The sequence below is a fragment of the Osmerus mordax genome, chromosome 22 (assembly GCF_038355195.1).
Source record: "Osmerus mordax isolate fOsmMor3 chromosome 22, fOsmMor3.pri, whole genome shotgun sequence".
Lineage (NCBI taxonomy): Eukaryota > Metazoa > Chordata > Actinopteri > Osmeriformes > Osmeridae > Osmerus > Osmerus mordax.
In genome coordinates, this window is record NC_090071.1 from 7,303,317 (window position 1) to 7,317,249 (window position 13,933).

The 13,933-nt window shown below is 43.8% G+C and overlaps 2 protein-coding genes and 1 non-coding gene across 4 annotated transcripts in view; 2 read left to right on the forward strand and 1 right to left on the reverse strand.

Annotated features, from left to right (window-relative positions):
• Window positions 1–35: 35 nt before the first annotated feature.
• stk24b (serine/threonine kinase 24b (STE20 homolog, yeast)) lies at window positions 36–6,461 on the reverse strand. The gene is made up of 11 exons (XM_067259996.1): window positions 5,982–6,461; window positions 5,052–5,282; window positions 4,423–4,479; window positions 4,200–4,308; window positions 3,818–3,975; window positions 3,429–3,614; window positions 3,059–3,207; window positions 2,830–2,953; window positions 2,395–2,463; window positions 2,143–2,279; window positions 36–1,918 (listed from the first exon to the last, which is right to left on the reverse strand). Exons 1-11 carry the CDS (start codon window positions 6,021–6,023, stop codon window positions 1,876–1,878), a joined length of 1,305 nt encoding a protein of 434 aa, XP_067116097.1. The 5' UTR covers window positions 6,024–6,461; the 3' UTR covers window positions 36–1,875.
• Window positions 6,462–7,113: 652 nt separating this feature from the next.
• Window positions 7,114–7,187, forward strand: trnai-aau (transfer RNA isoleucine (anticodon AAU)). Its single transcript has one exon. It is a non-coding gene; the product is annotated as a tRNA-Ile (tRNA).
• Window positions 7,188–7,659: 472 nt separating this feature from the next.
• The window catches only part of farp1 (FERM, RhoGEF (ARHGEF) and pleckstrin domain protein 1 (chondrocyte-derived)), a 40,083-nt gene continuing 33,809 nt past the window's right edge, over window positions 7,660–13,933 (forward strand). For both annotated transcript variants that reach the window (XM_067260074.1, XM_067260075.1), the window contains exons 1-2: window positions 7,660–7,859; window positions 11,702–11,921. In XM_067260074.1, the coding sequence (XP_067116175.1) occupies window positions 11,751–11,921 (171 nt within the window). In that variant the 5' untranslated portion in view covers window positions 7,660–7,859; window positions 11,702–11,750. The remainder of the gene's footprint in view (window positions 7,860–11,701; window positions 11,922–13,933) is intronic.

Sequence of the window (13,933 nt, forward strand, 5' to 3'; positions counted from 1 at the left end):
CAGGACAGACTGGATGGGGACAGCAGACTGTTAGCATTAGGTCTTTATTTCTCATGTCACTTTGAAAGCTTACCAGGAGCTTATTTTCACCTTGGGGAGGCCAGGGATGACACAAGCAAAGATTATATACAGTACTATAAACTGTCAGCTATGATAAAGGAAACCAAATGTACACATTTTTCCAATACTGTCTGTAGCATATGTTTACTATAAGTTATAACAGCCAGAGGCAGGTGATCATAGCCAGAACGCATTCCTTAAACCCATACTTTTAACTCTTTGCAGTTACAAAAATATTGGATATTTCTCAGTTCATTCCCTGTGTTGATAAGTGCGCCCTGATGCAACTCCTCAACATTATTGCTGCATTAGCACAGTAGTAAAATCTGGAACTTTATATAAAGTAAACATATAGTAAAAGATGGCTATTTGCAACTCCTTGTTTTTTTAATTCCTTGTACTTTAAATACTCTACACTTTCAAAGTGCAACAACAAAGAAAAGACAACAAAAAGAAAACGTATTTGAAATTAGAAAAAAGGTGCAAATCATAATACAAAACCAGGGTGACAATAAAACAGGACATGGCACTTCATGTAGCATCATGTGACAGGGAAGTGTTTGGAGTGAAATGATTCAGGCATTTTCTTGAACCTGTTCCTTTACAATGAGAGAAACAGCACGACATCTTGAACTTGGCAAACCTTCCTACACAGGGTTCTGTTTGGCAATCTGAACGGAACAGCTAACCCAGAAGCAGCTGTCCCTACCTACTGGAGTCTCAGCAGGGAATTGTTCCTTGACCATATCTGTAACAGAAATCCCTTGGCCTAAGCATATAGCAGTTCAAACCACAGTTTGACAACAAATGATGTAACCTAAGAAAGCAGAGAGAGCGATCTGGGTGATTGACATGGCAGACTGGAACTCAGTCCAATGGAAAGCTGACAAGAGTAGAACAGCATAGAACCTCACCTCTCTGATGGAGAAATAAACACTGGGATGAAATGTGGACGCCAAAATTTCAATGTGCATCTCAAAAAAGGCAAGGCATTTTCAGTTATGTCCATTTGAGTGACCTAACTCTTAAATATCTACCTTTCATTTTATCTACAAAATGCGCATGACCATTTTGTACACAGTGATTCATTTCTGCGATGCCTGTGACCATTTTCAATCATATACAGGTTTGTATACAAATCAAAACACAGCACCTCCCAATTCCTAGGAGGAGTCCACTTAAAGCACTTTACCTGAGGTTTCATTAAAAATGCTGCAATTGCCAGAAGCAAGGAGTCTTGAACATACTAAGTGCACACACACAAACATACTCTCACCACCCTCCCATCTCTCGCTCTCACACAGGCACACACAAAAACAGATTTATCCCCACTGGTTGCTGCATGCGTTCAGGAGATATGGTTCCCTCACAGAGTAACAGAAGAAGTCCTTTTATGCATTGCGTATAGTTATCTCCTATAAATCGGGCGGAGACTCGCAGAGACACTCTGTAATGGGAGACAACATCTCCAGGGCTCTCTCCACTGGACAGAATCAGTCTAACGCTCAGCTGTTAAGGAGTTCTCTCATCTCCTCCAGGCAGCTAGTGAGTCTCTCCCCCACGCTGTGGGGGTCCACAAGAAGTAGCTTTGTCAAGTTCAGGCTGAGTGAGGGCTCTGCTGCCCACCTCTGGTGAGTTACAAGGTTCTCATTTCCAGAGTTTTCCCACCAGACACTGGAGTGTCCCTCCCTTCCGGAAAGATTAGATTGGGCAGGGTCCCACTGGTGTTGACCCCTGACCTCTAACCCTGACTTGGCCCCAGTGCAGGGGGCTGGGCCTGGAAGGGGTGGGGGCCGGGGGCCAGGGAGAACATCCCTAGGGAGAAGAGGAGGAGGAGGACTTCCTGCTGGTGGAGAATCTAGAGGAGAGAAGACACTGGGTTCAAATCATAGTCTGATCTGTACAGCTCGATATCCTTCTAAACGCTGTACATTAATGTCCATCTCGTTAGTCAACCTCCAACTCAAACAAACTTGATAGCCACAGAAGTGTTGAAACTAAAATGACTTTCAGGATTCTAGATCTGAGGGACAGACAGAGGGGTGGGTGGTGGTAGTGTGGGGGCCCAAGGGCCTGGCTCACCTCTGGAGCCTGTGGACCATGCGGGCGACCAGGGAGTCGGAGATGCCGGGAAAGGCCTCCTCCGCCAGGAGGATGGCCTCTCGCAGCTCATCCAGGGCCATGGGGTTCCCGTTGACCTGCTCCTGACGTGCCTTCAGCTGGGGAACAGAGAGAGGGAGGGAGGGGCGGGACCACAGGGGATATGGGTGAGTTAGCAGGAGGGGAGTGAGAGGGAGTGGTTTCAGACTGGAGATCACACAGGGAGCTTCCTACCTCAGCTAGTGAGGGAGAGATGACGGTGGACAGGCTCTGTGAGTAAGGCTTCTTTGGAATGTCTTTCGTCTGTGTGAAGAGAACGAGGAAGGGGAGTGGGGGGGAGTGAAATATGAAGGTTATGGAAACGTTTTAGTCTGATTTATGTGATGTCCATTTCAGCGACATCAGATAAAAAGCATGCAAATACTGAATATGGAAAGTGATTTCCTTCTTTCTATACATTATAATGCATCTAAAATTTGTGTCAGGCTGTGGGATATGAGCCATTTTCGACAGCTTACAAAATCCATTCTACCTCAAAGTTATGTCAAAAATTGTCAAAACATGCTTTCCTACTGCCTAGCTTTCATGAATATCTTGAAGAAATGTAAGAGTGTAGGCTGTAATTTAAAGGTAAAATACTGCAGGGCCTGTCCATTCTACGTCAGTCACCTGATCTAGCGCCCCCGACTGGCCCTCGCCGTTCTGCAGCTTCTTGGGGTCCTTCTCCCGAATAGTGAAGATCCAATCATCGCTCCCAAAGTCGTTCCCACCTGATGCCTGGCCATCCTGTTCTCTGATTGGACAGAGGAAGTTCAGATGTAAGGATTGCACTGTAGGATATGAGGGGAGCAGACACAACTTAAGATTCCAACAGCCTCCGCTTTAACGCTGGACTTACGAATCAGACTCATCGGAGCTGGACTCCTGGACTCGTGACTGCTCTGCCTTCCACCTCTTGTACTTATCCACCAGCTCCGTCAGGTAGGAGGTTTTCTTGGCATGGCGCACGATCAACTTATGCTTCAACAACTCTTTGGCAGTGGGTCTCTGTGGAGACAGAGAGAGCGAGATTAATTACTTGTTTAATCCTGTCATCATATCAGTCCCACTCCTCCATGACAGGACACAAGCCAATGAAGCTAAACCAATAAACCTTAAGAAGCTGGGTCTAGCCCACTACATGTAGGATGATGTGCTTCTTAATCACCATACTTTATCCCCAAAAATATTTTTTGGGGGGGAATTACCAAGTATTTGTGAGTACTTACAAAACTGGGCTCTTTGTTTAAGCAGGCCTCGATAAACTCCTTGAGGGGTTTGCTGTAGTTTCCCTCCAGAGTTGGGGGGTTGTTCTTTGGGATAAGAAATAAGACTTTCATGGGGTGAAGCTCTGAGTGGGGGGGTTCTCCCTTGGCAAGCTCGATGGCTGTAATGCCCAGAGACCATATGTCAGCCTGTAACCCCAAACCGAGAAAGAGAGAGAGAGTCATGAGGATAAGATTATGAATTTGCCAACGTTAAGTTAAAGATGAATGACTCGGCACTAAGCTGTCTACACATAAGATGAGGTAGCTCTTTTAACCTATTAAGATGCCTCCTTATACCTCCAGCATCCTCGTGCCTCTAAAACCCCGTAAGGAGTCATCTGTGACCTGACCTTGGAGTCGTAGGCTGACTGCTTGATGACCTCCGGTGCCATCCAGAATGGCGTGCCCACAAACGTGTTCCTTTTGATCTGCGTGTCTGTCAGCTGGCCCGCCACGCCAAAGTCTGCCAGCTTCACCTCGCCCTGCTCCGACAGCAGCACATTGGCAGCTGGAGAACAGAGACCAAACAGGTCAACATAAGAGCCTTCACCCGCATAGGCAGTTAATAGCACGACCAGAAGGAACATGACAGTGCTCAAATGTGCAAGATCATATAAAAGATTATGTCAACATCAATTTAAAAGAAGGTACTGAAGATAAAGGGACTGGACTGAATCAAACCCTACCTTAAAAGTGAGAATCTGAGGAGACATGGAGCAGTTTGCGATCTACCTTTGATATCCCTGTGGATCTTCTTCTCTGAGTGGAGGTACTCCAGGCCTTTGAGGATCTCTCTCAGGATGGTGGCTATCTGCGTCTCGTCCAGAGATCCTGGCTCCAACTGGAAAGCACAAGAAAACCCCCCAGCCTTTAGCTTGGCCAGCTACAAGCAGACATCATAGTCTACCAGCGTTCTGATTCCAATGAGAGTTTATGACCACACGCCACCACTCACCAAATCCAATGCGGACCCACCGCCAAGGTACTCCATGATGATCCATAGTTTTGCATCCTGAACAAGAGGGGGCAAAGATTTGATAAAAATGGGGCACAAACGTTGGTGCATCATAAACACCACGGAACATAAGACAACAATGCTGAGGTAGCACAAGGCAAGGAAGATCATTATGGGATGTAACATTCACAGCATTTCATGTAGACGACACAGTGCCATTGGCAATGTGTCTAAATCTTCATAAATAACTCTACAGGGGATAAAACTAGTGGGAGTGTGACGTCTTTAATCCCTTTTTAAATGTGGGATTATCAGGGGGAAAGTTTGTATAGGGAGGAAAATCCTGTTAAATCTTTGGCTGCTTAGGCTGCATTACACTTCTCAATGTGAGCTTGACTGACTTTGGCGAAATGTGTGCCAAAAACAATCAATTCTGAAGGAGCAAATAAACACAAAGACAAGTGATATATAGCCCAAAAAGCATTTATATTAAAAAGATTTGCTTTTTAGAGCATCAGACTTTGCAGGGTACGCTATCGCAGTCAATCCACAACCAGGTGGTACAATTTTAGCATAACCAATCAATTACAGTATTGAATTTCTGAGGAAAGTCCTTGCTTGGTACTCACTTTCAGATAGGAGCCGTAGTATTTGGTGACAAAGGGGCTGTCACACTGGCTCAGTACTGTGATCTCCTGCTGTATGTCCTCTATCTCATCCTCAGCCTCCTCCAGGTCAATGATCTTGATGGCCACCACCTTCTGGGAGCGATTGTCAATGCCTTTGAACACTTCGCCAAAAGAGCCTTTGCCAATCCTCTCCAACTTGGTAAAGAATTCCTCTGGGTCTGCCTTTAAATTCTTTGGTGGAGAACATTTACATTTATTCATTTAGCAGACGCTTTTATCCAAAGCGACTTCCATGAGAGAGCTTTACAAAGTTCATAGGTCACTGATCATAACAACAAGATAGCCACAAAAACATTGCGAGTAGCCAAAACATGAAGCACACATTGTGAACAACCAAAGTAAGTGCTATAGGATGAAGCATGAGTCATGGACCGACAACATCAAATATATCCAAACTATCTATTCGTTTTAGAGTAAGAAATCAATCTTGTCCTCAATGTGCTCCTATTCAGGCACAGTTCCAACTGTTCACTGCTTCATGGAAAGAATATAAAATCGGCTCCAACAATTCTGAAAGCATTTGTACATGGACAAGTTATCAGTGACAGTCCATTAAATATATAACCAATATATCACACAATGCATTGTCCAAAATCATAGCATAACAAGCATGTGGGCAACTTACGTCCCATTCTTTGAAGGCTAGCAAACGTTATTGCATTTAGCAAACCAAATAAAGCTGGTGCAGTCTTACATCCTCGGCTACCTAACGTTAGAGAGGATGCATATTTTTTACTCCTGCCTAACACTGACCTGACCTCAGAACAAGATCTTTGCAGACACCAAACCAAATATAATCGGCTATACACCTGGCTATATTAATGAATTGTTTTAAATTAAGTTACTAGCGGTCCGGTTAGCTTGACTTACCTGCATCCCTGGCAGGCTACCCTGGACTGGAGAATGCGCCATGGCGGCTAGATGGAGTCTCGCCCGTAAACAGCTAACGTTAGCTTGCTAACTAGGAGATGGCGTCTTATGTTCCGTGTCAATCCGCTCTGCTAATCCTTCAGATGACAAACAAGCTTTTAAAGTAAAGTGTGCTCGCCCTTTTGCGTAGGAGGAAAAGTTATACTAATGGTTGCCGTTCGAGCTGACCCTTTCCTGGCCTGAATTTAATTCGTTCGCTAGCGTTGAAAGCTAGTCAACGGCATTGACAAAAATTTCAACACACACTGACATTAGCCCGTTAGCTAGCTATCCAGTGAGCACACTAGCCTGCATGTCGAATACATAACTAGAAATATACTACGCATAGATACTGTGGTAATTTGCTGAGATCCATATGTTTTTGCAAATGTAGCAACAAGAGGCTAATATTTAGTTTTTCTTTTTCACTTTCCTCCTGTATACACCGCCATCTTGTCAGGGCTGTCACCACACTGGGCGGACCCAGATCACACGAGCAGTGGCCAATGTGGTTCCAAATTTTATGTGCCAACCAGTGGAGGTCAAACCTTCTACCCCTTCACATTTATGGGGTCCCAATTTTCATCAAAGTAAACGCTCAATCTAAATTTTCAGTTATAATGACAACATGACATTCATGTATGTTCAATTCACTTTCGGAAACAGTCGTTATTTTGCTCTTTCACTGTATCACATGAGCCTGTAGGAAAACAATCAGAATCTGACGGTATTATGTGCTGCTGCACATCCATTTGGACTCGTTTACATTACATGATTTGCATATAGCTGTAACTTTTTTTGTTATCGTTACTATTATTGCAATTTTCACAAGGAAACGGTGTGTCAATGAAATCATTTATGCAGTTGGGATGTTATACTCAATGACCGCCGCCAGAAACAACACGTATAGACGCCAGTGGGAACAAATCTGGTGGAAAAGACTGACAATGTACGCAAAGGAAGTAGTAAGCCAGCAAATGCTGTATACATATGGTGACTTTATTTACTTAACCTGACCGCATCGACTACAAATATAATATAGTCCATATCATATTTAGAATATAATCATTAAAGCAAAAGTGGTATCTCATCTGGCCGGTTAGCTCAGTTGGTTAGAGCGTGGTGCTAATAACGCCAAGGTCGCGGGTTCGATCCCCGTACTGGCCAATTTCTTTTTTAGCAGTTTTTTTTTACCAGTATGTTAAAATACTAAATGGTTTTTAGTACCTTTTTCCTTTGAGTATACATCTGTTTATTATTTTCTTCCTCGATGCAGACAATCACGATGTTCCAAAACACTTCAGAAGGCAAGATAGTTATTAGGATGTCGCCCTGCTCAGAAATGTTGTTTGGTTGAGTAGAAGGTGCACTGATGTAATTTGCATGAACGGGAAGCTGAAAAACACTAAATTCTCACAATCAATGTGTGTAGGCTAGTAGTATCTCCAAGTCTAGGCTACATTACCTAAATGTTTCTGCTAGTCAAAGCAACCTGTCATGAAAATAATCCGTCGCTGGGCGATGCTGTTGCTACACTCAAATCACTGCGGATTAAAATGTGTAGTGCCAGTAACGAATGCTGGAGGCACTGTCGCTTTTATTGTTTGAGTAACACAAGATCAATGGAAGCCAGCCACATTCAATTCTAACAGCGGTGCTTTAGTCAGACGGTCCGGTATGGCGTCTAGGCGGTAGGCTACTGACGTCCCGGAGCCGCTTGTTTAGTTTCTTGGATTAATAATATTTGAAACAGTTGAATGGTTTACCATTGTCTGGAAATATACACGTGGACAATCTCCGTATTCAAAAGAAAGGAGGACTCTCGCGCCTCTCCACAAGGTGAGAAATGTGTGGATCACTGGGTACGGATTTGATAACATATTCAACAACTACATTGGTTATATATATGCCTAGTGAATTGCAATTTTAGTTGTAGTCTAATATTTTATTCCAACATTGCATTGAGTGTGAAACCTATCAAATGTAGCCTACGCGGTTTGATTCCCATACGCCTAGATCTTCCAGAGGACGTAGCCAAATGGTAGGGGGGTTGACCATGTTCAATATAGTTAAAGAGCTACCGACTTTTTACGACATTGTCTGGGAAGGCATTGCTACTCCAGAATACAAGTTAGGCTACTCTTTTTTCCTGCCATTACAAACCATACGATTTGCAGCCTGAGTTGGCTGTTACACTGTAGCCAGAGTTCTTTATAGGACACATCACATACATTCTGCTGAACTACCAAGCGAATAAAATAATCTTTTATCTTCACACGCTTGCAGAAACAGGACAAGGCTGCTTCATCCTCTGCCATCTTAACCCTAACCCTAAAGGATTACTCTAACCTACATTCTGTGTCGCTGGTGTCAGGTGATTCGTGGCACTCACTTCTCTTATCAGTCATGGAAGATGGGGGTACGTGAGCTGCAACCATTGAATAATGCTAACCTTAACCCTGAACTCACTAAGAGACTAGGCAGGGTAACATTGAAGACATCTGGCATGCTTTCAATCAGTGTATTTGATCACACACAGGCACCTCTAATGGGCAGGTTTAATGCTTCATAGCCAAGGTAGACAGACACCTTCAACGTGACACTAAATTGTACAGCCTACACTATCATTCAATAGTTAGTTGTTGAACATGTTTCAGAATCTACAGTCTACATTTGGATGGATAATATGGATGGACCATCTTAACCTCAGCTCAAATTCCACAGACATGCAGGAAACCAGTGGCAGTGAAATGTGTAGCCTACGTGTTTATGTCCCCCAGAGAAATGCTTTGTCTCACCCTCCTCCCTCTGTCTGACGTTTCCTGTAAGAGTCATGGGGAATCTCAAGCCGCCAAGTTCAGAGGCAGGTGAATAGGGGACAGTGGTTCTGGGAGGAAAGTCATTTGGCTTTGTTTGCGATCTGCTCGTTCTGGTTTAATTCCTTATGGTTGTTGCTGGCTGGGCTGTCAACAAACCCTGGTTCCAGGACTTCAGTCATCTGGAAGCTGGCACAAGGCTAATCAATTGTGTGTCCAAAGTCGGTTCCAGAACTGTATGCTACTTTAGTGACATGAGAACCTTAATTGTAAGACTTTTTTAGGAAGTTTGATATTTAACATCTACTCCCATTGTATCTTTGCGATGTTCTGTGAACATACAGCAGCTTTTTGCCTGAAGGGAGGTGAATGAGGTGGTTGCGTGTTTTATTGTTAACCAGTTTTTAGTCACAGATTAGTACACACTCAACTAGGTAGGCCTATCCTTGTTTCCACCCCTCAAAAACCTGAATGTGCTGTTTCAAGTCAAAAGGAACCCCCCCCCCCCCACACACACACACACACACAGACCAGAATAGTATGGCATCAAGTGGGCTAACTTGGTAATGTGTAACTTGACTTTATTTAGGTCACTTCCTTGGCTGGTCTCCAGTTTCAGCCTTTGTCAGATGAGTTAAGGTGTGTGAAAAGAATATACTGTTGTTTCAGTGGGAACCACAGTGTAGTGTGCTAACAAGTTATAATCCCTAAACCATTTTTTTGTCCCTTTACCCTTTTGGGGAAGTTAAATATCCTTTTTTCATTAGACTCCAAATGAAAATACATTGCATGGCATCGCCTAGTGCTAACATCTTGCATGCATCCCTCTTAGGAAATTAAAACAAGGCGGTGGATACAAAATTTAAAAACGTTTCTGCATACTGTTGTCCTTACACTAGTGCATTTTTTATTGTTGTATACAGACTCAAGTAAACAACTTGAAGTGTTATTATCTGTTAGTGGGTAACACTTATTAAGGCATAAGTCACCTGGAGACTTCATCAAATTTAGGTTTATTGCCTAAGTGCATAATAAATGTGAGCAAGTACAGCTTAAAAGCCAAGTCTCAGCTTTCAATAGGCTATTGGGTTTAGAGATGTGTGACTGTGTACTCATTTGAGGCCTCCGATGGAAGAATGGGCCTCTTTATGGCCCTGTTTGTGTTAGCTGACGAGGTTCTGTGGAAAGCCGCAACGTTGTGCGCCTGTCCTCTCCTCCTTTCTCCTCTCCCTACAGCTTGTGTGTTTGTGTTCAGGTGTGAGAGCAATGCAAGGTCACCGAGCATGCTCTGTGGGGGCCTGCTCGGTGAGTCCCAGTGTGGGTAGGAAAGCAGCCCCCATCAGTAAATTAGAATTGATTTCTCTGTGACCTTTGGTAGTCCCTTCACCTTTAGGAAGATTTGGTTTAATTGAAAGGCCTGTAATTGAATATCTAATGTGCATTAACTTATTTTTGAGCAAATAAGGTATAATGAGTTGCTGGTGGTATGTTTTTCCATTGGAATCTTGTTAATTGCTATGAGATTTGAGTTAGACGTTTTCATAGAAGAACAAAAGGGAGAGGGTCTGCTGACTCCACAGTTTGGCAGACAGTGAAGTCAGAGTAATCTTTTCAGTGTTGGCATGGCCTTCGGTCATCGGTTGAGGAGTTTTCTCAACCGAGATAACGTGTGGTGACATGCTTTTTAGACGGCATGAAGAAGGACCCGCTCCTCCATCCATACACAAACACGTATTTCATTGTCTGTCTGGGACTGGTAAGTTTTCCTGAAGATGACAACACAACCATGGCATGTTTGGTAGACACTTCGCTGGCAGGGGGTTATTTGGTTCCAGACCGCTGCTCACAGACTATAGCAGCCTGAGGGCAAGAAGTATGTGTTCCATCTCATCCCACTTCCACTATCACCACTTGTATCCTGTCTGAATATGACCTGCTTTATTCCAAACCAGTGTGTGTTTGTTTCCAGACACTGTCTCATCTGGTCCATAGAGCTCAGATCGTCTCAGGTCATGAGCTGAGCTATGATGTCGAATGAAGGGGCTTCCCACTTGCAATGCCAGCTGGAGACATGCTGTTGTTAGCTAACTGACCACCAATGTGGTTCACACCACTTATTCTTCAGAATTCGCTTCCCTTTCAAGATTCTGACATACATCAGACATGAACATCCGCTTTTCTCAAACTAGGATATCATGAGCTAGTTCTGCATTTTATTGTTTTGGTTTTGATTTGGATTTGGACTTGTCTGTGCTTTCTGTCAACACTATCTCAACTCTGGAGAGCTGGTGAGAAGTAGCTAGTCTTTACCTCTATCTTATTAGAGTTTTCTCTTTGTGTTGCAGAAAAGTGCTAGGGATTCTGGTATTCTCTGACTGGACAGTAATTGCTTCAGAGAGACCTTTGTCCTTGTCCCCTTTTTGGATGTGAATACTTTTGTTCCCATGGTGACCAGTGACTGCTCTGCAAATAGGCTAACCTGGTGTTGTGTCTTCTGTAACAATCTGCAACACCATACATTAACAGATTTTCCCCAGTGGCAACATTTCTGTTTGTTAACATCAAAAACATTTGCTCCTTCTAATGATGGCAGTACAAGCCCAAAATAAATCAAACAGGGACTTAATCAGCCTTTATTTGTCTTGTTCAGTGCTGCACATAACAGTAAATTGAAAAGGATGCAATATAAATGCTATGGAGTTGACACATTTCTTAGATTGCTTATTTCAGATAACCTAGATAACTTAGATTTCCCTTTGATAGGGATGTACATTTTTCACCAAACTCTTCCTGGGAAATCTTTTGAATTTGTGGTGTTGTGTTAGTCCGTATGCTGAACTGGATGTGTCTCCTCTCTCTTCTCAGGTGTTGGTGTGACTCTACCAGAGGTCAACAGAGGCTAGCAGAGTCAACCATGGTGGAGCCAGTGGACAGACCGTCTGCCGGCCAGAGGCTGGGGGCTCCTGACAGCTTCGGTATCAGCACCCTGGAGCCAGGCCAGCGCCCCCCTGCCATGACCCCCGGACGGCAGGTCTCCATCAGGGTCCAGATGCTAGACGACACCCAGGAGGTCTTTGAAGTATCGGTGAGTAGCGATGGATTGAGATTACAGAAGCTTTTGAAGATCAGTCAATGAGCTGCAGGTGAACTTTCTCTATTAACCTGCAGATTGATCTGCCAAGCTTTCAGAATCATAACAATCTTCCTGAGATAGCCCTAACATTTTCCATGATCTGACCATAGAAGGCCCTGGCCACCGGCCTAAATAAGAATACTTGAGATCTATCTTCACAGTCCCATCAGGACACAGAACTGTTAACATGAACCGATTATTACATGGTTTCCTGTGGGAGTTAGTGGTGTGAGTTGTGGACTGATGCCACATTTAATAGTGAAGATAAGTGTTAATTCATGATCCCATGGGAGAAAACACCCTAAATGGGCCAGTTGGTGTTTACTTATATCAGTGGGCCTGTTGTGGTGATGAGTAAAGAAATTGAGCTGCAGGAAAAACGGACATGAACAAATTACCCTAGTTTCATTGTGTCTGTTGAAAGTTAACCAAGGTGCAGTCACATGCTACAGACCTGCAGGGCCGGCCAGTTTCCTTCCCCAGTAACCTGAGCCTTGTTTTGTCACTGTGTGCTGATGTGCATAGGGTTACATCCGGAAGTGGACAGAAGTGCTGGGATTGCTTAACATATTACCATGTCACCTTCAGGGACTTTCTGCCGACTGTCGAACGCAGCCATGTTTGGCTAGACCTCTGTTGCTGAATTAATGCTTAGCGAGCTCCATTGCTGGGTTCGCATGCTCTGGATGGGAGGACAGAGAATTGATTTTTCTTCAGAACATTCTTGCCATTCTTTTGTAGGAGACTTGACTTTTTTGCTAAGTGCTTTTGGAAAAGTGTCTTTACTATGGACTGTCTCAGGAGACAAACAGGATATGGGAAAAGGCCAACTTCCCGTCTCAAAGCCTCCACCCCATACCAAAGGGAATACTGATACTGTATCTGCTGCATAGACAAAACTTAAGAAGGGGGCCTATCTGCAGTCTCCTCTTAGGAAACTAGCTCAGAAACGTGCATAAAAGGGCCTTTGTAGAAATTCTACTATGGCGTCTGAATAATTTATTTAAAATAACAGACCCTCTGTATATTAGTCTTAACCATTGCTAATGAAAGAGAAGGATCCTCTCTCTATCTTAGATGTTTCCTTTATAGGAGTTGAAAGTTGAGTCGTTCACCTTTTGTAATCTTTTTGCATACGTCAGGGTCACCAAAACTAGCCACTTTCTATGGGTGTATCTAAAAGCGTTCCTCTATAGTCCTTTGTGCTAACTGTGTGGTGATTGTGATTGGGGTTGCCCTTCGTGAGTGTTGAACACAGTATTCCTATGGGCAGGCTAATAGAGCAGGAAATGGGAAGGAGACGATAGTTGAAGGTGGGGGTTGGACTCAAAAGACTTGGCCGTTTTCTCTGGGCCGACAGTAATTAATGGAGTGGCCAAAGAGCATTGGCCTCTGTGCTCTGTAAATTCCTGTGTTTTGCAAAGAACTGCTATACTTCCAGACATGCTTAAGAGGACTTGAAAAGGTGGACAGATGGATTGGGAAAATTCCACTTTGTGAGCACCCAGTGATTTTTTGGATTTCCCAGCTAAGGGTTGTTCCTCTTTCACTGCTCTGTAAGCTACAGAAAGCTCCTTCTGTGAATGATTTTATGAGTGAAGCCTTTCACCTTTCCAGTTGACGAAAAGAGACCTGCTCTGCTGTGGTGCAATTAGAGTAGTCTCTGCTGCTATTTTGGTTGCCTGTTATTGGCTTTGAAAATGGCAAATATGTCTGTATGTGATAGTTAGTATGCCATAGCCCTACGGGTGTGTCTGAGCTATCTGAGGATTGGAGTCTGTGGTTTTAGTGAGTGTGTGTGTGCGTGTGTGTGTGCGGAGAAGATGGTCTGTTCAGGATTTCTCTACCATCAGTCTTGGAGTTTTGTGTTGGCTGTGCTATGCATGATTTATCTCCCCTTTCACACACACAGACATGCCAGCCCACACATGCACACAATCACAGCTGTATCACAGCATAGCATC

Bases quoted from the DNA above. Each gene is read 5' to 3' on its own strand.
- stk24b (XM_067259996.1), bottom strand. From the start codon at position 6,023: ATGGCGCATTCTCCAGTCCAGGGTAGCCTGCCAGGGATGCAG. The intron at 3,208-3,428 runs GTAAGTACTCAC...CTGTCTCCACAG, and splicing joins TAAACAAAGAGCCCAGTTTT to AGACCCACTGCCAAAGAGTT. The intron at 1,919-2,142 runs GTGAGCCAGGCC...TCTCTCCTCTAG, and splicing joins ATGGTCCACAGGCTCCAGAG to ATTCTCCACCAGCAGGAAGT.